General features: G+C 41.5%; 1 protein-coding gene across 4 annotated transcripts in view; it reads left to right on the top strand.

The window, feature by feature from the left end:
• MAP4K3 (mitogen-activated protein kinase kinase kinase kinase 3) overlaps nt 1-19,530 on the top strand; it is an 84,917-nt gene extending 65,387 nt beyond the window's left edge. For 2 of the 4 annotated variants that reach the window (XM_074150618.1, XM_074150617.1), the window contains 10 exons: nt 925-985; nt 1,072-1,189; nt 3,846-3,904; nt 5,951-6,054; nt 6,845-7,016; nt 10,733-10,801; nt 10,918-11,010; nt 13,262-13,332; nt 15,164-15,219; nt 18,045-19,530. In XM_074150618.1, coding sequence (XP_074006719.1) covers nt 925-985; nt 1,072-1,189; nt 3,846-3,904; nt 5,951-6,054; nt 6,845-7,016; nt 10,733-10,801; nt 10,918-11,010; nt 13,262-13,332; nt 15,164-15,219; nt 18,045-18,132 — 891 coding nt within the window. In that variant the 3' untranslated portion in view covers nt 18,133-19,530. Of the gene's footprint in view, nt 1-924; nt 986-1,071; nt 1,190-3,845; nt 3,905-5,950; nt 6,055-6,844; nt 7,023-10,732; nt 10,802-10,917; nt 11,011-13,261; nt 13,333-15,163; nt 15,220-18,044 lie in introns of all 4 variants that reach the window. The other 2 variants (XM_074150619.1, XM_074150616.1) reach the window with 2 other exon arrangements.
• Nucleotides 19,531-21,863: the final 2,333 nt, after the last annotated feature.

Below are 21,863 nucleotides of genomic sequence, written 5' to 3'. Positions count from 1 at the left end.
GGTGGGGGTGGTGTGTTGTTTAGATTTATTTTTTTAGAGCAAAAGAACTGTCTTGCCGAGTGGTCTGTCTAGCCCAATAGTCATTTTCCTGAAGTGGCAGTAGGAAATGCCCTTAAACTTGGCCATTCTCTGCTGTCCAGTCTCAGATTCCACTACAGTCATTGAATCAGGGATGTTGGAGGATCCCTGTGTATTTGCTCTTTGTGTCCATTTATGGACTTCTTGGACACAAGTATGTCTAATCACTTGTTTACGCTGTTGATACTTTCCACCTCCATGACCTCTTGTGGCAACAAGCTCCGGAAGTTATGTGAGGGGGGGGGGAAAAAGTACCATCAATTTTTTTTTAAGGATGTCTTGTTGGTTTCAGTCCCATCTTTCTAGAGATTATGAGATTTGACAAATAACAATTCTGTCTTGATTTTTCTGTTGCATTCCTTGATCACTTGAAATGTGTAATCATATGCAGATGGACAGCCCCTTTAATTGCCAGCTTTGATTGTTTTAAGAGATTTGGACTGTCACAGGATTTAGAATGGCTATGGTTTATTGACCGTGCTTTGTTTACTGAAGTTTATGTTAAGCTTTTCTCATTTGAAGGAGAAAGTATGGTTGTTTTTAAAGTTTTTGAAAAAGGATGGATTAATCTTTATAAAGATATCTTGTGGGCTAATTATAGTATACTTGAAGACATGAATATAAAATGTGCCAATTGTCTAAATGTTAATGTGTATGTTAAATATAGTGTGTGCCTAAGATTTACTCTGAATTAACTCTGCAATCCAGGTAAACGTTACTTGGCTTAAGCTAATTAGTTTTGTCCTGTCGTCTATGCAGATATTAATTGATCAACTTAATGTGCTCACATTTTGCGGCTATCAAATTGAATGCTTTTCTTTCTTTGTTTTTCTTTCCCTTTATCAGCTATTTCCTCGAAGGTGTACATGGTTATATGTCATGAACAATTGCTTGTTATCAGTATCTGGTAAGTTACTGTGCTGTCTTTGAATGGTAGTGCCGGTAAACATTTGGGTTTGTATTTGAAGTGTGGTTTTGTTTTCTAATTTCTAGGTAAAGCTTCTCAGCTCTATTCCCATAATCTACCAGGACTCTTTGATTATGCAAGGCAAATGCAAAAGTTACCCGTTGCTATTCCAGCACATAAACTCCCTGACCGAATACTTCCCAGGTAAATACATGTCTTCAGATATATCAGAATATCTTAATTCTGGGAGTTCAGTATGCTTGTGAAACTCTAGGAATACAAAATAATGTGGATCTCTGTTCACAGATTACCATAAATAACTCATACGGGCGTTAATCAGAGGGTAGACCCCTAAATTTACACAAATCAAGATGTAAATATACTCTTACTAGAGAAGTGGGGTTTGGTACATCTTATCTTCTTCTTGTGAAGCCTCCTGTTTCTGGGCATAGCTCTTTTCAGGTACAGTCTAGTATGTTAAATCATGGTCGTACTTGATGCTAAACAAAATCTAGGGTCAGTATCGTACCTGTGATATTTCAGGCAAGTAGAAATGGTGATTTTACATTACTTACTCTGGGTACTATCTTTCCATTCTATTTATAAAAAAAAAAAAGAAGTGAGGATGTGTAATCTCTTACTGCAGAGGCAATCTCTTACTGCTCATGGGTTATTTTGAAAGCTGGGAAGAATAGAATTGGAGTACAGATATGACATTCATCATTGGCAAGTCATTTTTGGCAGGCCACTGTAGAAGGTACTTTTGTACCCAGGTGCCTACAGCACATTGTACATGCAGTCTCTCCAACTTTATTTACTAACCAGTGTGTACAATATCTCAGAGACTGGGTACAGTGCTGGCTGCTAAACAAGCCTTTGGAGCCCATTGAAATCTAAGACGAGGAGGTAGTAATACTAATCTAGTTTGCAGAGAAACCTTTGATTCTTAAAGTGCTTAGTGAATCACTGTTTTTTCTCATATAATAGGCTTTCTATTAGGAAATTGTATTATAGAAGACCTGTTTCTCTACTACCGTTGGTTCTGTTAACAGCCTATTAATATTTAATTCTTGGATTCTGGAAAGGCTTCTTGTTCAGTCATCTGCAAACACAGTGGTGCAACACTTGTCATGAAATTGTTTTCTTTCTAGAGGCTAAATTCTAATTGCCTAAGAAATAATTTGTGCTTTGAATTGTTGTCTTCTGTGTGCCTGCACCACTGTTCTGCTCCTCTCTGTTCTAAACTAACTGTGGCTGATTGACTTTGGCTTGAGGACTGCATCAGCAGTGAACTAATAACCATAATTATCATAAGGGTCATGTGAGGAAAATCTTCAGACTACATTCAGCCTGGAATGACACCTCACCTTCATTGCAGAGGGGTCAGAAAATTTCTTATCCAGTCATGTCACTTCCCAAGAAAAACGCAGCACAACCTGAATGTTCGAATGCCAAGCCAGTCATTTAAAGGCAGGAGAGGTTCATTTAGATAATCCATTTTGCTGTTTTATCCCTTGTTGTAAAGTGTCAGGGTAAGTAACATCTAGCTAGGCAGAAGTAGTATGTAGTAGAAGTATATAGAAAAGCGTATTTTCTTTCCTACCAGACCATAAAGTGTATTCTTCAGCAAGTTCCTGTGTTCTGTGATGATGAGTGCTACATGAAAAATGTAGACATGTTAAAAGCGAAGTTTTCAGCAGCGAAAATACAAAGCAAAATAGAATTCAAAGTAATTTGATGTTCGTGTATTCATCTGCAAAATGGTCTAAGCTCAGTTTATGATACTTGGTAGGCAAACATTCAGTAGCAGAAAATGTCTGTGGTAAGTCTCCTTTCCAGCTTCTTTCACTTGAGCATCCTTGAGCAGTTGCTTTCAAATCTTCCATGACTTCTTCCAACCAAAATTTGTGGCCAGTACTCCGTTTTCGTGTTGCTCAGTCCTGCTGCATTATCAGTCACTTCTGGACTGCTTAATTTGAAATGATGTGCAACTATTTTCCCAATTCACAGCTTTGACTGAAGCATCTATCTATCACTCCACTTATTCTCACCTTTTCTACAGCATCAAATCAGTTATTTTTACTGTTAAGACTGCTGTGGCCAATCTCCATACTGTCTGTTGTCTTCTAGTCTGTATAGAAACACCGATTCCTGCTACCAGCAAATAACAACATCTTCCCTGACTTACCTGATAAATTTCAAGTGATTGTTTTCATGATTTCTCAGGGAGTGTCCCCGGCATGTGAGAAAAGATCTTGCAAAGCTGCCTTCCAGATCTCGTTCAGGCCTCCTCTTGAAGTGCATGCTGTGCTGCCTATGAAAAGTTCTGCAAAACTTAAGCTGTTAGTTTGCAAGGACCATAGCCCAGCAAGCTATCCAGTGCAACATATTTCCCACACCCCTTGGGACCATGTGTCTTGTCTTCGAACTACAATGTGCTTGGGACAAGAGTGGGGTTTATGTTGTCTGCGCAGTATCCAGCACAAGATGCAATAAGTTACAGCATTACAAAGACGAATGATAGTGGGAGTACCAATAGACTATCCAGGCATGTGTATAAATACATATAATTAAATAACAAGATATAGTCGTAAATGACACTTGAAGGTACTGGGGTACCGATTACACTCCGTTCCTGACTTTTAACTGCATTCGTAATGCTGCATAACTGAGCAGCATCTCAGTGCTAACAGAGGGATCACCACGTATGTTCTAGGCATATCATTTTGAGAAGAAATATGCAAATAAATATATTTTTAGTTTTTCTGTGGGGCAAATATAACTTTCCCAGCAACAGCTCTCTAAAAAGCAAATTTATTAAGTTTTAGTTGATCAATAATTCTGTATTTATATCTTGTAGGAAGTTTGCAGTGTCTACAAAAATTCCTGACACTAAATGGTGTCAGAAGTGTTGTGTTGGTAAGTAAAGATCTGCAGAATAAATGCCAAAAAGCAGTACAAATGGTGGTGGTATTAAGATGACTGAGTCAGGTTTAGGAGGTGAAGGGAGAAGAGCCTTTTGTTGCTATTATGAAACTATGTGTTTGCAGACAGTGAGCTCGTTCAGGTTGCATTTAAGAAGTGAACTTTCCCATTTTGCTCTTTATATTTAAAGACCATTCTCAAGAAATGCAGAGAAGCAGAATGCATGTCAAATTTAAACCAACCCTCAGGAAGAACCTAATCTCCATGGATGGAGTGACATAAAGCAGTAATCATCAGGCTTGAGTAGCCTGACTGCCTAGCACAAGTTCCGGTTATCAATATTGGATGACAAAAGCAACAAGTATTTTCAGCTCTTTGAGGATAGTGTTGTCTCTGAAGTTTCAGTGTGTTCAGATTTGCCAGCTACTGGAGTGTCAAAGTTGCACTGTGTTAAGACATGTTTTAAAACATGGGGCAGATAGATTTAAAAAAAAACCAAACAAACCAACCCAAACCAAACAAAAAAAAACCCAAAGAGTTACTATGGATGATCTTTCAGGGTCAAGTTCTTGTCCCTCAAAATGTATCACTTGGTGTCCCATGATCAAATGTTTGGTGTGAGAAGTTGTATTATGCAGGACATTTTCAGAGACTCATTGCTAAGCAAGCATCTGTCACTGATCCTGACAAAAATCTCCCCGATACTGCTAAAACATCTGATGTTTATTATCACTTCTTTGTCCAGCTCACCTGTTAAAACTTGACTTTTTCTGGGATACAAATGCTCTAGGGTGTGGTAGGGTGTTAATGATATGTACTGTGTGCAGTCCTCCTTGCACAATAGGCGTAAGTGATGATGTCTGACGGCAACAAGGGCAGCTGCAAAAGGCAGGTCCAAGGGGAGAGATGACCGAGGGAGAGATTCCCCTCTCCTGTCCTACTTATTGCCTGCAGCCTGAGCCTGCATTCCTGCTGGCAGCATAAGTATCCCTTTGGCCTGAGGGAAGTAGCAGTGCCACAGGAGGCAGAAAAAGAACTTCTGGTCTTGTTTTTCCATCTCAGAGGTGTTGGTAATTGCATATTTTTTGGTTTCTGCTGCTGCATTCAGCCTTCTAAGGGTCACGCCAAGCGTTATTTGCTGCATCTTGCTGTTAGTTTGACTGATGTTGAGTGAGAACCTGGATTAATGAAATTAAGCTTTGATGTTTAAGGTGCTAGTGGATTTCCTTGGCAGTAAGGTAGCATGAGCGTATTTCACTTATGTATATAGTACTGTAGAAGCTCATTATCTGAACTGTGGTGTTAATTGCCTGATGGCTCACAGTCACTTTATGTAATTGTGCAAAGTGCCAAATAACATTTGCTGAATAGCACTTAAGGAGTGAAATTTTGTCAATACTATAGAATTAAAGTTGGGAAACTTCAGATTTCAACTGATCCTGCTGATCTAGAAGTGTTCATAAGAAATATAGAGCTCCTGGATTTCAGAGTCACTGTGACGGTGCTTGGAAGGCAGCCGAGTAGTTCTCAAGTGACATCGATTATTCAGTGCTTGCTGATAACTGACTGTGTGTCACAGAAAAAGCCATTCTTTAATAGCTTCTTATGATGATGTGGCAAATGCCATCAAAGCTTAGGCAAACGAACATGGTGAAGCAAGATACTTCAAACGTGTATGCAGTAAACTGTTTTTTTTAAGACTATCTAAAATCGTAAATCCCACCTACCAGTCTAAAAAAAAAAAACCCAAACATTTAACTTTGAGTTGGAGAGGTGAAACATACCACAGGGTCTTGGGAGAGTCATGTTTATTATGGCTTATTTGGCACCAGCTACTACCTGTTCATGCCTGGTAGAAGCTCCAGCATGCTCACTGTCACCATTTTCATAGTGTGAATGTTGACTTTACAGCAGTTTCCTTGTATAAAAGATTAGAGTGGGTATTTTCCAAAAGTGTATGGACTGTTACTTAGTTGGAAGTTGTTTATGATTTGTACTTGCTTAGTACACTAATGTGCTCTACCTCTCCTTTTTTGGCAGTGAGGAATCCCTACACGGGCCACAAGTATCTTTGTGGAGCACTACAGTCTAGCATTGTTTTGTTAGAATGGGTTGAACCAATGCAAAAATTTATGTTAATCAAGGTAATATTACGATAAGGTGGAATACTCCTGTGTTCAGTTCTATTTATCTTGTAATGATTTGTTAAGATTGTTTGTATTAGCCGTTTCTTGAGTTATTAGGCTTTTCTCTCGGTTTCTCTTAAATTACATTGAAAGTAGCTATTTAAATGTGTAATATATATTAACTGGCTTAAAATATTTACAGGAATGTTCCTGTTTTTGTGGTGCACTTCAGTTAAAGAGCAAAGCCTTTCTCTCCATGAACACTGTCTTTTAGTTGCACAGTAAAAATACTCCGGCTGACAGACATGATGGAGCAGAGTGTTAACATAGGTTAACAGCAGGCTTGCTATCATACCAGGGAGAAGGTGACCACTTATTCTATGCCCTGTGACAGTGGAGGTGCCCAGGCTTGTTATCACCGCATCTGACACTACCTGAAGAGGGTAGAGCCAGGGTGGACTCGTGTGTAGAGAGACAGCTGCTATAACTTGATCAGTGTGGGAAACAAGGCTTAGAGGCTCCATAGCTGGGGAGGGCAGTGATGGCTGTAGCACTCTTGTCATCTGTGGGCAGCTGCACAGGACACACATGATGAAAGATATCCTATCTTATTTAACTGAATTGTCATGAAGACTCTTTAAACTTCATAACTTGGGTTTTTTGTATCTATCAATTACTGTTACCTGAAAAAGTAAATTTAATGTTACAAAATATATGGCATAAAATTTACCATACAGTTTAAAGAGCTAATAGTAACTCAGACTAAACTTGTTTCCCTTCTAATATCTGTTTTTGTTTCTTAATCTAGCACATAGATTTTCCTGTACCTTGTCCACTGAGATTGTTTGAAATGCTGGTAGTCCCTGAACAGGAATTCCCTTTAGTTTGTGTCGGTGTCAGTAGAGGAAGAGACTTCAACCAGGTGGTGAAGTTTGAGACTGTCAACCCAAATTCTACCTCTTCATGGTTTACAGAAACAGGTTTGTGTGCTGTTGTAATTGCATTCAGAAATGTTCTTTGCTGTTCTATTATAGCTGAAGGACTAGAAAGGTAGTTTCCTCTGTGGAAGCTAATGGTTAAATCATTAAGGCTAAGTGATCATTTTAAGTTCTCCATTTAAAGGGGTATCTGGTTGTACCTGCTTGCATGCACACTTTTTTTCTGACATTTCTACTTGTTGAACTGATTTGATTACATGAGATTTTGAGTATAGCAGAGGATGGAGTTGTGGTTTCTTGCATTTCCATAAATCAGGCTGTGCTTGACTACTACCCACTGTGCTGTTCTGTGCTCTGCCCTAGCACCACTTCTATTATTCTGATGTTTATGGAAAGCAAAAGGGATTAGGGCCACTGGTAGCAGGAAAACAAGTACCTGTCCATCACTAGTCAGGGCACTATAAGTGAGGAGGCCACCATTCGAGCAACAATAGAAATTCTCTTAAGAAAGAAGTGTGCTAAGAATTACTTTCTTGCAAGTTTCCCCCTGAAACCTAGATACAGTAGTGAGCTGACAGCAGTCATAGGCTTGCAGGTTTAGAAGTAGTAAATAGCTTTGCTGTTATTAGGCATGGAGTCCTGTCATCCATGATGAATTTATACACAGCCCTGTGCTGGCATATAAATGTGTACCAGTCTGGCTGATTGAGTACTGTGGAATTCACTAAGAAGTGCAGTTTCCACTAGGAAGATGCCTGCTGACCTTCTTGCCACTAAAAGGTGCGACCGATTTTGACACAGTTTAAAACATAGTTAAAAAAGACAAAGTGATTAGTGGATGGCCAGTTAATGTACCTGTGTGACTTAAGTAGAGTCCATAAAAGTAGCATGCTGAAGATAAATTCTTTGACCCATAATGTCCTGTTGTCATTTTTCTCTCTGTATTGTCTGCATCAGTGTATAAATACAAGAACAGTAACCCTTTCCTGATTCCTTTTTTTTTAATGTGAAAATTTAACATTGTGTCTTCCAAAAACAGTACTTTAGCTTCCTTGAATCATTTGTGTATTTTCATGTTATGTCTATGTTGCTCTTTTCTCCTTTTTGTTTGAGTCTAATTTAAACCCTCGTGTTGTATTGGTTTATTCCTGTCCCCTGCTGGCAGGAGAGTGATAATGCTATGAAACAGATTTTTCAGTGTTTTTTAAATGAGGAAAGTGTGTACCATATGGTCACAAATAGCTTCCATCAAATAGTAGTTTTCACTATTTGATACTGGACATTTTTTTGTAAATGTCTGATAAAGACGATTTAAAAAAATTAGCTGGCAGAGACTTACTGCAGGAGGGTTTTCCCCTTGCCATTCTTCTCCTGTTAGCTTCAGCCAGTGCAGTGCATGTTTCTACATTGCATAATGTGTTGCACAGATGTATATCCCCCAGTCCTTCTGTTGCATGCTTTCATCATGGTGATATCCACTTTTGGTTAAGAACATACATTAGGAACTGGATAAGATCATAAATGTATACCTTCCAAGATAAACAGCAAAAGAGAAATGGAGGGACCGGGTCAAGGAGTTCACCAAGCCTCTCTCCATCATCTATCAACAATCCTGGTCAACAGGGGAGGTACCAGATGACTGGAGGGTGGCCAATGTGACACCTATCTACAAGAAGGGCCAGAAGGAGGATCTGGGGAACTACAGGCCTGTCAGCCTGACCTCGGTACCGGGAAAGATCATGGAGAGGATCATCTTGAGTGAGCTCTCATGGCAAGCGCAGGGCAGCCAAGGGATCAGGCGAATCAGCTGGCGAATCATGGCATAGACAAGTGTACTCTTCACTGGGTAAAAAACGGGCTGGTTGGCCGTGCCCAGAGAGTTGTAATTAATGGGGTGAAATCCTGTTGGCGACCGGTCACCAGTGGTGTCCCTCAGGGCTCAGTTTTGGGGCCAGTATTGTTTAATATCTTTATCGATGATCTGGGTGAGGGGATTGAGTGCACCCCTCAGTAAGTTTGCAGATGACACCAAACTAGGTGGGAGTGTTGATCTGCTTGAGGGTCGGAAGGCTCTACAGAGGGACCTGGACAGCTTGGATCAATGGGCCAAGGCCAATGGGATGAGGTTTAATAGGGCCAAGTGCCGGGTCCTGCATTTCGGTCACAACAACCCCAGGCAACGCTACAGGCTGGGGGAGGAATGGCTGGAAAGCTGCCCAGCAGAAAAGGACCTGGGGGTGTTGGTGGACAGCCGGCTGAACATGAGCCAGCGGTGTGCCCAGGTGGCCAAGAAGGCCACCAGCATCCTGGCTTGTATCAGGAATAGCTTGGCCAGCAGGAGCAGGGAAGTGATGATGCCTCTGTACTGGGCACTGGTGAGGCCTCACCTCGAGTGCTGTGTTCAGTTCTGGGCCCCTCACGCCAGGAAGGACATTGAAGGGCTAGAGCGTGTCCAGAGGAGAGCCACCAAGCTGGTGAGGGGTCTAGAGAACAAGTCGTATGAGGAGAGGCTGAGGGAACTGGGCACGTTTAGTTTGGAGAAGAGGAGGCTGAGGGGAGACCTCATTGCCCTCTACAGCTCCCTGAAAGGAGGGTGTAGAGAGGTGGGTGTTGGCCTCTTCTCCCAAGGGAATCATGACAGGACCAGAGGAAATGGTCTGAAGTTGCGGCAGGGGAGGTTTAGATTAGATATTAGGAAGAATGACTTTACTGAGAGGGTGGTCAGGCACTGGAACAGCCTGCCCAGAGGCGTGACTGAGTCACCATCCCTGGAGGTATTTAAGAAACGTGTAGATGTGGCACTTCAGGGCATGCTCTGGTGGCTGAGATTGTAGGGGTTTGGGGGTTTTTGTGTGTATGGTTGGACTCAGTGGTCTCAGAGGTCCTTCGCAACCATGACGATTCCGTGATTTGTGCCATCAGCCTTGAGTTCTTTTGCTTCTCAGCAGGACCATGGATTTTATTATTTAACTGAAAGCTGCTTTTGTATTTTAGATAACATGCTCTAATTTCTCATCTATAACAATTTAATGAGTTTCTCTTTTCTGTATGAAAAAATGCCTACAGAATCCCTGGCAGTAATGCTGAATTAGTAAGAGCTGCTTTTTGTGTAATTTGGATGTTAACAAGCAAATGGACCAAAACTACACTTCTCTTTTGAGTTGACGTGTCCACTAATCGCTCGTGGGTCAGATCCTCCTGTTTGCTGTGATGGAGACTGCTGCAGCTGTAACCCAGAGAGAGAAATGTAACCCTTCTTTTAAGAGTTTGGAGAAGGAAGTAATCCCCTATTTTTGGAAGATCTGGGGACGGAAAGTCTGAAAATAGCAGGAAGAATTAAGTACTAACAAAAGTCCGTGGCAAGATTTAGAAATAAAGGCATAAGAAAAATCAAATGAAACAGCATTCGGGTTCAGTGTGGGCAGTCTCATATAGCTGCCTTTTTGTTGTAACAGCAATATTAAATTATACCAACAGAGAAAAAAGGGAGAACAATGTACACGTGAGTTTGCTTTTGTGACATGACTCAGAAAAGGCTGGATTAAGTCCATACTTTAATATTACAGTTTCAGTTTTCCTGTCACAGTCAACATTTTGGATAAGTGGACATGCCTCTCTAAGAGAAGAGAAATGTCACTGGTAAGATGATTATTTTAAGTAGATAAAAAACACACGCAATAAATTGTCTCAATATCTAGAATTTATTTCAAATTTGATGGTAATTTATGTTATGAATTAACGCTTTCTTTTTTTTATAGACACTACAGAGACAAGTGTTGTACATGTAACACAGCTGGAGAGAGATACCATTTTGGTGTGTTTGGATTGTAAGTTTTAGTGTCAAATACATACATACTTATGCATATACATGCATGCTGTCTGTCTTCAAATTAGGTCACATTGAAGATTAATTCTTGGTTGACATATCCTATTTATTGTCTAGGCTGCATAAAAATAGTGAATCTGCAAGGCAGGTTAAAATCCAGCCGCAAACTATCATCGGAGCTCACATTTGACTTTCAGATTGAATCAATAGGTAAGTTGGATTTCATTATTAATATTGAGTATCTGGATAGATAGCGGGAAATCACCAACCATATGCCATTTGACAAGAGCAAGTGCTGGATTCTGCACCTGGGATGAGGTAATCCTGGTTAAACATATAAACTGGGGGACAAGAGGCTGGAGAACAGCTCTGCAGAAAGACATCTGGGGGTTTGGGTTGATGGCGAGTTGAATATGAGTCAACAGTATGTCCTGGCAGCCAAAAGGGCCAACCGTGCCCTGGGGTGCATCAAGCACAGCATTGCTGGTTGAGGGAGGTGATTGTCCCACTCGACACCGCACTGCTGTGGCCCCACCTCTAGTACTGTGTGCAGTTTTGGGTGCCTCAATATAAGAAGGACATCAAAGTATTAGAACATTCCAAAGGAGGGCAACCTTGTCTCAAGGGCAACACTTACAAGGAGCAGCTGAGGTCACTTGGTTTTTCAGCCTGGAGAAGAGAAGGCTGAGGGGTGCCCTCAGCGCAGCCTACACCTTCCTCAAGGTGGGCAGCAGAGGGGGAGGTGATGATCTCTCTCTGGTGACCAGTGGTAGGACATGAGGAGATGGAGTGAACCTGCATCAGGGGAAGTTCAGACTGGACTTTTTTGTAGGAAAACCTACAGGTTTTTCACTAAGAGGGGGCTCACTCACTGGAACAGGCTCCCCTCAGAAGTGCTCATGGCACCAAGCCTGTCAGAGTTCAAGGAGCATCTGGATGATGCTCTTAGTCATATGGCTTTGTTTGAGGTAGTCCTGTGAGAAGCAGGGAGTTGGACTCGATGATCCTTATGGGTCCCTTCCAACTTGAGATATTCCATGATTAACTTGTTCACTGTTACAGTACAGAATTAGAGATACTAACTCAGTCTTTGGCATTTGAGACACTATCTCATGCTTTTCACTTTTTATAAGAAGGCTCAGTGAGAGGTTCATTACGCTATGTAACATGCTTCCCTAGGAGCAGTTGGAATGGAGTCAGACTCCAGGGTTAGGCTAAATGTCTTGGCAATATAATGGAGACCTACAGCTTCTAAAGGAAGACTGTAACAACGTACATAAACTCTGTGAATCGATCATGGCTAATTCATTCTGCATGTGTGTTCACACAGTCCATATTTTAAAGCAGCTCAAAGACTAAATTGCATGATACTTTGTGTAAATTTTGTTTTCTTGTGAAGAATCTGAATGAATTAGATCTGTGAAACAGAATACATTTATTTTGACAATTCTCCAGTGGTCACATACTTAGATTGCATCACATGCTTTTGAAAGAGGGATGAGGGGGGATGTGTGCACAGATGGAAGGTAATGCCAGAAGAGGAGGAAGAGTGGGAACAAAAATAATGACTTGGAGGGAATTTTCTTTAAAGCTTCTGAGGAGAAGCTTTAAAGTTTCAGGCACTTCAAATATAATGTCTCACAAAGAAGAGGGAAAAAAAAAAACCCTTTGTCATGGAAAACATTACTTTTATGGTTCCTGTTGGTTAGGAATGGGGGGAAGGAAGGAGTACGTGTACTTGAAGCTGCTCACTGTGGGACCTCTGCATGTGCTGTAGTCCTCTCTCTGCTCGTCACAACCAAACTAGAGTGTCCTGTTCTCCAAAGAGCTCTGCTCTCTTTTCTTGCATACCTACCCAGAGGAGGATGCTGGAGGTGGGCAGGACAGATTCTTTCTGGGGAACTATAACACTTGCCCTTTCTTTGAGGAAGGCCCTAGACCCGTTTCCTTTCACGTGTTTCAAATGCAGGCATCTGTTGCCACATTTGTGACAAGGGGAAGGGCTGGAAAGCAGAGGGCTTTTATAAAGCTTTACATTGCTGTTTCAGAAGGACCGTATTAGTCAATAGTTGCTGGCAAAGGGAAAAATGTTACTCCGGTATCCCATCCCTGTAACTTTTCTGCTAAAATTCAATATATATTTTCTGCTAGTATTAGAATGAGGAGGGGTTTCCCATTCAAAGAAAAGGACATGTTTAGGACTAGACAGAAGGACAGTTTTAGAGCTTTTTCTTGTTGGATGGGAATGTTTTTAAACCCTGTTCATTAAACAAACAAATAAATATACAGATGTGGCTACTTTTGAGGAGGTTCAGAGATTCCGGTGAGACATTTTGCAGTCTGGCTGGGTGAACGTGATACAATAAAACATACATGCACAAATTCCAGAATTGCAGTCATGCTTTTAAGGCATGAGTTGACATTATGCCTCAAAACTGATTCCAGTGTTCTTTGTTACCAGTCTGTCTACAAGACAGCGTGTTAGCGTTCTGGAAGCATGGCATGCAAGGAAGGAGTTTTAGATCAAATGAGGTGAGTACTGCATTTTACTACGAATTCTAGCTTCTGATATAAGCCAAGTAGAGGATAAATGCATAATGTGTGGTCTGAAAAAGAGTTAAAAAATGTCATTAACTTCCTAGGTTAGACCTGGACACTGGAGTCTCATTCTAAGTGTGTTTAATAAGCTACAAACTAGTTAGTGAAGCTATACAAGAGCCCCTGTCAAGTCTTAACATACAAAGAAGGCCACAAGAGATTGTGCCATGATGCCATAGCCTAATTCTTGGTAACATTAATCTTCACCGTAAATTGCTTTGAAGACCAGCGTCGGTCCCTTTAGCTGCTCACACATGGATACCAAAATTTGGGCTTTGCCACTGTTTGCATGCTCCACTGCTGAGCTTTAGCTTTTTGTCACAGTGTTGAATGAATTGCCCATTGGTTTAGTCTCTTCCATGTTCCCTTGGCTTACAAGTACTTCAAAGATTTTAGTGCCTAGCTTTCACAGGAAGTATTTTCCATTCCCAGCAGAAAAATGTCAGATTGACTGAAAGACTTTTTTCTAAAAAATCTGTGTAGCTCCTTTTTTCAGCCAGTTTGATGTGATTTTTAGACATAGTTAACCATTATAAGTGTCTTCCCAACTCCTTTTTTTTTTTTTTCTTACTGTGAACCTTGTGCATCTATGTGTTAGTGGAAATGCTGTGCTTTATTAGGATTTCAATGAGTCTTTTAATTTGCTTATTAAAGAATGTTTAAAAACGTCACCAATTGTTTCATCACTATCGCGTTGGCTGAGAAATTGAGCTCATTATGACTAATTGTATTTTTAGGTACACATAGTCACACCATGCCAAACTTAGATATTTCACATTGTTACACAACTACATTTATTTGCACAAAGCCCAGCAGCATTCTGCAAGGCTCCACCCGTTGGCACTCAGTATCTCTGGTCCAGTTGTTCGAAGATGTTCCCCAGAGTGCTGCTGCACAAGTGGATGCTCCGTTTGGTTTATGAAAACCATAAGGAACACTGGCTTCTTGCTTTTTTTATTGTCAAGCCAAAGCCAGCACCTAAATAAAGAGCAGAAGACAGAACTGAGCTCCTGTTCAGAAAGCAAGCCACCCAAAACTTTTTCTCTGTGGAACAGATCTAGGCTAAGCTCTCAGGTGTTTTTAAATTCTTTATCTCTCCTGGCTGTCGTACTAGCTACAGTTATTAATTAAAAAAAAAAACAAACCTCATTTTCATCTCTAATCTGAAAAGCCTGCGTTACCAGGCCCAGATCTTGACTATATTCATTACTTTTGGGGAATTTTGTACTATGTAGTATGTAGGAAGCAGTTACACGGGACAAAAACCTGACCAACCTGACTTTGCAGCACGTTTGTGTTTGAAGACATTATTAGTTCAGATTTCCTAATCTATTATCAGTTTGTCCCATTGGGGACGATTTGAGCTGCTTGCAAAGTTACTTCTTTCCACAACCATGGCCTTCCACAGAAGTTTGAGCAGGAAAAATGAAGCAAAACTGTGTGAATTCTGAGACAAGACACTCAAAATTTGGGCCAAGATTTTGCAGCTTCAGCCCCACAACAAGCAGGGAGTAATTTTCTTAACAAAAGTGCTGAGCCCTGCTGTTGTGCTTGCAGTTGCTACCAGAGGAATTCACAAAATGTGGCAGGAATTACGGAAAACTTAGATCTCATTTAAAAGTGACAGCTGCATTAAATTTTCAACCTAATTTAAATCAGCAGTATATTGGTAATATCAGTCATAGTTAATTCTTTTCTCTAGGTTGATTCTAAAACCAAAATCATTTGTGCACTTAACTCGTAAACACTTATTTTTATTGTCTAGATCACACAAGAAATTTCTGATAATACAAGGATATTCAGGCTTCTGGGATCTGACAGGTATGTAGAGAAGTGAACATGGTGTGCTCAAATAGAATATGATGTGTGTTCTTCCTACTTTGTAGAAGTTCTTTTTGCTTGTTTCTTGTCATTCCATTTCTAGCCATCTTACTCATTCCGTTGTGTACATGTCTACCTTTCAGCCCTTCAAATTTACTTCTCTTTCTTAAAAAAAGTTATTCTAAACATGTTTGTGGGCTTCCAGAAGTACTCAGCTATGCTAGCAGGGTCTTATTTGGCTGCAGTCACAATCTCCAGGAGTGTCTTCCTTTTTATGCTGTAATTCTTTTGTTTAACTTGCTGAAAACTTTATTTTAAGGTGCTCTGCTGCAGTAGCTCATCAAGATCTACTTCTTGAAACAAATGCAAAAAATACTTAAATATCTCACTTTCACCCCTAGAAAGGGACTCCACCAGTTTTCCTCCCAACATAACAGCTCAGGTCTTGTAAGAGCTCTTGATAATTCCCAGTGTATCTGCTTTGCATGACACTAACACTGTGTCCATCTGACCCATCAGAAACAGCTTGCCAAGTCAGTAACTGCTGGTTTAGGAGTGTCACTGACTTCCTCGACTTTTTCTACCCTGCTGTCGAACTTTATACTTCTGTAACAGCCAGATGTTTTGTTTTCTGGGGAGCGCATGCTGATGTGATTGTTTCACCAGTAATGTATTCATATGAAGTGCAAAGAAAGGCTTTAATTCTTCTTTTGAGAATTGCCTCTGTCGTATGCCACTTGCAGTAAATTCCCTCTTTTGTGGCATCTTAGAACTACCAAAAAAGCTTCACGTCAACCAAAGGCTTTCCTCGTATTCTGTTTCTCCAGTCTTGAGGCACAGCCCTGTAATTACCCATAGCATCAACAGCAGTGAATGGTGCCTTATCGACTAGCTACCAGCAATTTTTCCCAGCTGGGGGTTGACAATTCTGCCTTATGTGCAATACCTGATAGCTTTTTAGTAATAGGTAGTTATAAGTAATGCTCATCTCTGACCTGAGGGTTTTATTCTCTCTGTTCCAGTGAGGTATGAGTGGGGCTCAGCTTTATTATGTCATTTTTCTTAGTTGTTGAGAGACGGCACAGCTCAATTTAAAAACAAGTCTGACTTCACTGTCTGTGAACATACAAGAACATACAAGTCTGACTTGTATGTTTACAATTACCTAAAGAGTGGGTTGAAGGAGGATGGAGCTGGACTCTTTTCAGTGGTTTCCAGTGATAGGACGAGGGTCAACGGGCACAAGCTGGAACATAGGAAGTTCCATTTAAATACGAGGCAAAACTTCTTTCCGGTGAGGGTGACAGAGCCCTGGAATAGGCTGCCCAGGGAGGGTGTGGAGTCCCCTTCTCTGGAGATCTTCAAGACCCACCTTGATGCAGTCCTGAGTGATGTGCTCTGGGCAACCCTGCTTTAGCAGGGGAGTTGGACTAGATGATCTCCAGAGGTTGCTTCCAACTCTGACAATTCCGTGATTCACAATGGAGCATGACGTTGCAAATCATTGCCTTGGAAAAATAATGTCCTCTTCCCCATATACGATTCCATCTGTTTCTGGCTTGCACTAATAGTCTCCCAAGCCTGAAAAAACGTTTAAAGACTTTGCACTACAATAAACATTAATTACGATTTCTTCAGATACCATTTTGCTTGCAGCTCTGTCATATTTTGTGCTTGAACTGTGAAACCTTTTTCCTATAGCACATGTCATTTCCTGGACAGTTTCTAGGAACTGGGGTTCTGTGAAGCCGAAAAATTGGCATCAGTCTGATAAGAGCTTGCATGTTGCTTTCTCCTGGTGAGCAGGGAATGCCTCGTAGCAGGGAGTGTCATCCCCTTTGTGGAGCACATTGAGCAAAGGGTAGGTTTTCTGAGCAATAGTTTTGAAGCAAGCAACCTCTCCTTGGGTGAATGCACAGTAGGTGGATTTGAATTTCCTACAATCTACCTTCACTTCAGGGTGTTTGTGGAGGAGAATTCAATTGTGAATGTCCTGGTCCATTTAGCAGTTTTAGCCTGTTAAAAAAAAAATCTCAAATAGTTTGTGAAACAGAATTGTGACTGCTAATTTCTCTCCTTTGAAGAGAAAGTTCTGATCTAGGACATCCCTTGTGGTCTTTGCAGTTGTTGTGTAGGTCCAGCTAACCCAGTCTCCTGTCTCTGATGCTGGCCAAAAGTGGGTTGCAAGAAGAGAGTAAGAGAGAAGATTCTGCACATGGCAGTCCTTTCCTTGAGAACTCACTCAGCCTGCAGTTCTTTATCTGTCAGACTTTCAGAGCCGGAAAAATTTTCTGTGGATTTAGGTGATGGACTCAGGGAAAGACGAGAAATGCCCAGAGAAGAGTCTGCTCTGGTCATCTGTCATGTCCAATGGCAAAGGGCAGACTAACATCTTCCAGAAGAGGAGCCTGATTAATGGGTTAGCTTTGCAAAGCTCTGGGGAAGCAAAAGCCCAGGCAGTAGGGGAGTGATGGAACCTCTTCAGAAGCCCCTATGGAAAGGACAAGAGGCAATAGGCATACATTGCATCAAGGGAAATTCCAGCTGGATAAAAGAGGGGAAAACGTCTTGGTGAGGGTGGCTGAACATTGCGGTAGGAGCTCATAGAGGCTGTGGGAGATTGTTGAAGACTTTGCCTGGACAAAGACCCTGAGCTACCTTTGAGGTTGGCCTTGCTTTGCGCAGGTTTTGGACTAGAGGTATCCAGGGCCAGAGAAACAACCACTGGTCAGATGGATCCTGGGAAAGAATATTTACAGTTATATCCAGAGAAGTTTTTAAATGAAGATTTACTTGACGTTGTGGCTTTTTTATTTTCATTTCAGGGTTGTGGTGCTGGAGAGTAGGCCGACAGATAACCCAACAGCCAACAGCAATTTATATATCCTGGCAGGACATGAGAACAGTTACTGAGAACAGCGCATGGCAGGCAGCTCACCGTGACAAGAGAACACTCCTGCTGCAGCAGCACCCATGGCTGGCTGAAATTGCACAAAAGCTGCAGTAACTCAACTTCAGTTACTTTATAATTTATTGTGGCATGAAAGGAAAGGAGAGCGTTGTTTGTGGTATGGACACACAAGCATCATGATAGCACAGATGTGCTTATTTACTGTTATGTAATCTTTGTACATATGCAGTATTTTTCAGTGAAACTTCTTGCTGAAGAGCTACAAGGACGTTCTGTAGATAGCAGTCCTCCTGTTAAGTACAAGTGTCTTACCTGTACAGATGTAGAAGTCACTGAGGATGCAAAAGAAATCGGGGTACTATTTTAAGGACTTCTCATGTGTTTATAATAAAGTGGGATGCTAGCAACAAATACAGTACATTTAACAACACTATTGTATTTTATGTAATTTACTAATACAAATTAATCTTAACTTTTAGAAATTGTAACCAAGGCTGTAATCAGATTACAATCTTGTTTTAAGTTTGATGCAACACACTGGTGTTCATGTTTGCACAATGTATTGAGATGTGATGTATTTAGTCACAAAGGTAAGCTGTGACTTTGTGGATGACTTGGGCTTCAAAGTTCCTTTTTTTTTTTAGTTTACTTGGGTAGTTTTCTTTGTGAAACAAACCAGTTAAACACCTGTATTTTTATATTTAATTAAAACTGTCCTTATGATTACTTCTCTATGCTTGAAAACAATACTTTCTGGATGGGTGTCAGCCCCAGACTAGTGGTACCTGGCTGTAACACTGCAATAGGTGTTTGAATTATTAGTGTATACGATGATAAAAATTGATATTACTGTTTGTCTTACTAAATAGTTTCATATGACAATGAAAAGGAGCAACATTCCACATTGTGGAAATGGCTCAAAAGATGTTGCCATTTTGACTTTTTTTGGCCTTATAACCATATTCACATTTCTTGATTTAGGATGTTAACACATGGCCAAAATACTTTAGTTACTACCTCATTCAAACAATACAATGGTTACTACACATCACAGGAACTTAGTTTTGATCAGAAGTATTTTTGATTGCTATTTTCCAATGGAGTATGTAAATGCCAAGTTTTAGCAAAATGCACACATTTGACTCCTTTTTTTTGTATATGTTCTTTATATTTTATTGTGATAATATACACTAAAACCAAACTAAATTGAAAGTGATTTATGGCCTGCATTATTGTTTTGATTGGTAATGCTTTGAAATATGTTCCCTAATGTATATAATGTAAAATAAACTTTTTTTAACATGTTGTTGTACAATTAGATTACCACCTGCACTAATTTTCCACATAAGACTAAAATGGAGCATACTGAGTTTTGAATTCTGTTATTAAATGTTTGTGCCAAACAAGCAAGCTGAGCATTTCTGAATGTATGAATGGTCAGACCGCTGGAGCTCAACTCAATTTCCCCTGGCACTTGTGGGCAAGTGTTAATTACTCTTTCTGGCCTTTAAGCAATGGATATACGTATTTGAGATAAGTCTTTCCAAATTCCAGCTAGTTTGATTTCTTCCCTCCATCACCTGCTTTTTCCAACTCTGATTGCAAAACTGGTATTTTTTCAGCAAGGCTTTTTTTCTGCCCTTGGGACTCGAGCTTGCTGCCTCTCCTGGTGCCACCTTGTGTGTTCCCTTATGCTGAGCTTCAGATCCACCCTGTGGGAGAGGTGGTGATGCAAGCCCCACTGCTGAGAAGCTGAATTCTCAGAAAAGGCAGGAACTTGTGTGTGTTTCACAGCATGTTTGTGCTGCTGCCCAAGGGGGATTTCTATCCTGCCTCCCATGGACTATTCCTCACTTTGACGTGCAAAAAAATAGCTAAATTTTAACCAAGTATAGCATAGCTGATGTGCTATAAACATGTTTCCTCCCATGGAGTTTTTGCAGCAGCTGCGGCCAGGTATCTTCCTGTTTGGGGCTCTTGGACCATTGCTGAATTACAGGCAAAAGGAGCTAAGGAATATTGGGGTTTATTCTGGCTGAGCTTTTTTTGGTACAAGGATGCATGGTGGCATTCAGCTGGAAGAGCTAAAAATAAAGAGGACGGGCAGAAGGGGAGCATTGTGCTAGGGCAGGCTTGTCTCAAATTTGTTGGTATAGCCAGGACACCTTTGCTTTCCACGTGCCACTCTCCAGCCTGAAAGATGAGGAAGAAGCAGCAAAGGGTTCCTTCTGTTTGAGGAATTGTCCTGTTGCAGACCTTGGAGTCTGTACTGCAGAGCTGCCTTTCCCCCATCCTGAGCTGCTCAGCTCGTTGGCTGGCAGCTGCCCTCAGCTGAGCCCAGGAGCCTGGATGTCCAGTAGAGCAAAGGGTCTCCTTTGCTAGACCAGCAATTGCCATGAACTGAAAGTTTCCTTGAGCCATGCTCAGTGGGAGCTTCCACCACCTCCATCATGATGTAGGATTGGGATCAGTGTGCCGCTGACTAATAGGAGCACTGTCAGAGCCAGGAAACTGAACCACAGACGCAGTGAGTTTAGTACAGCTAGTTGACACAGCTTCTCTAACAACTTGTGCAACTTCCCTTTTTCTCTCTTCTCCTAGCCCTTCTGCTCTGGTTGGCTTCTAGCTAGTGGTCCAAGCCACTAACAGGCGGAAGCCTCTTGTGATGTGCCTGTGTGTGATGGGGCATTCACCAATCCAGCAGCAAAGTTTGATCAGTGGGGGGCTGAGCTTGGGTCTCAGACAAGAGAACAAAGAAGTGGGGTTGTTTGGGTTTGTTGCAGAAATGCTCCTAGAAGCTGGGAGGTCAGGGGAATGAACACTTCTTTTATCCTGTTCTGCATATCTCTCCATGCAATACTGCCTGCCCCTGTCAGAAACAGGATCCGGTCACCTGAAAAAGAGGGAGTTCAGATTCAAATTCAAGTTCTGTGTCCGGCTGCCCTTGACTGAAACCAAGAGCTGTGCAAGGCAAAGCACGTGCTGCTGGATGGTGTTCCTTGTAGCTTTGCCATTGGGACCTTGCGATGGGGCTGGGGAATGCTGCAAGCAGTGATGGGGGTGGAGGCATCCCCCAGGCAGGGGGTGTTTCTTGTACTCCACAGGGTTTGGCTTTAGCAATAGCACTGCTGGTTTTATTGAAGGAGTCTATGTGAAAGGTGTAGGGGAAGCTGTTAAGACCAGAGAATATGCCAAAACTTCTTGCTTCCCTTCAAGGAAACACTCCAGGTTGGTCTAAAATACGGGTTATAGGGTGTCGTGTTCCAGACCTGTGTCATCTATTGAGGGGTTCAGGAGGAGGAATGTGTCTGGGGAGGGGGACATGGACCTTAGTGGGCTCTCAAGTCCTCATTGTGGACAGCAATGCTGGGTTTGCTGTCTGCTCAGCATTATTCTCTACAATACAGCTGCATTACTGTTGCTAGAGGTCTTCTTCCCTCCTTGGGCAGCACCTCCCTGGGTGCAGATTTTCCCTTTAAAGCTAATTTAAATTGAACGCTTTCAAATTCAGGTCCCCCTTGTGTTGCTCTGACAGGCAGCTACACCCAGCAGCGTCTTGCAAGCTGAATGCAGGAGTACATCCTCAGCTCCTGGCAGTCCTTCCTGGTGGTGCCTCCTCACATTCCCCTGGCAGCTGCTGGGGGTAAAGGGATGCTGTCACTTTTTGTAAGCCCCTGTTGCTCCATCAGCCCTCGGGACAGTATGGCAAAGGGCTATGATGACCTTCCACCTT

Source organism: Numenius arquata, chromosome 7, assembly GCF_964106895.1.
Source record: "Numenius arquata chromosome 7, bNumArq3.hap1.1, whole genome shotgun sequence".
Taxonomy (NCBI): Eukaryota; Metazoa; Chordata; class Aves; order Charadriiformes; family Scolopacidae; genus Numenius; species Numenius arquata.
Note: the sequence above shows the minus strand (reverse complement) of the source record. Positions and strands in the feature narration are given on the sequence as shown.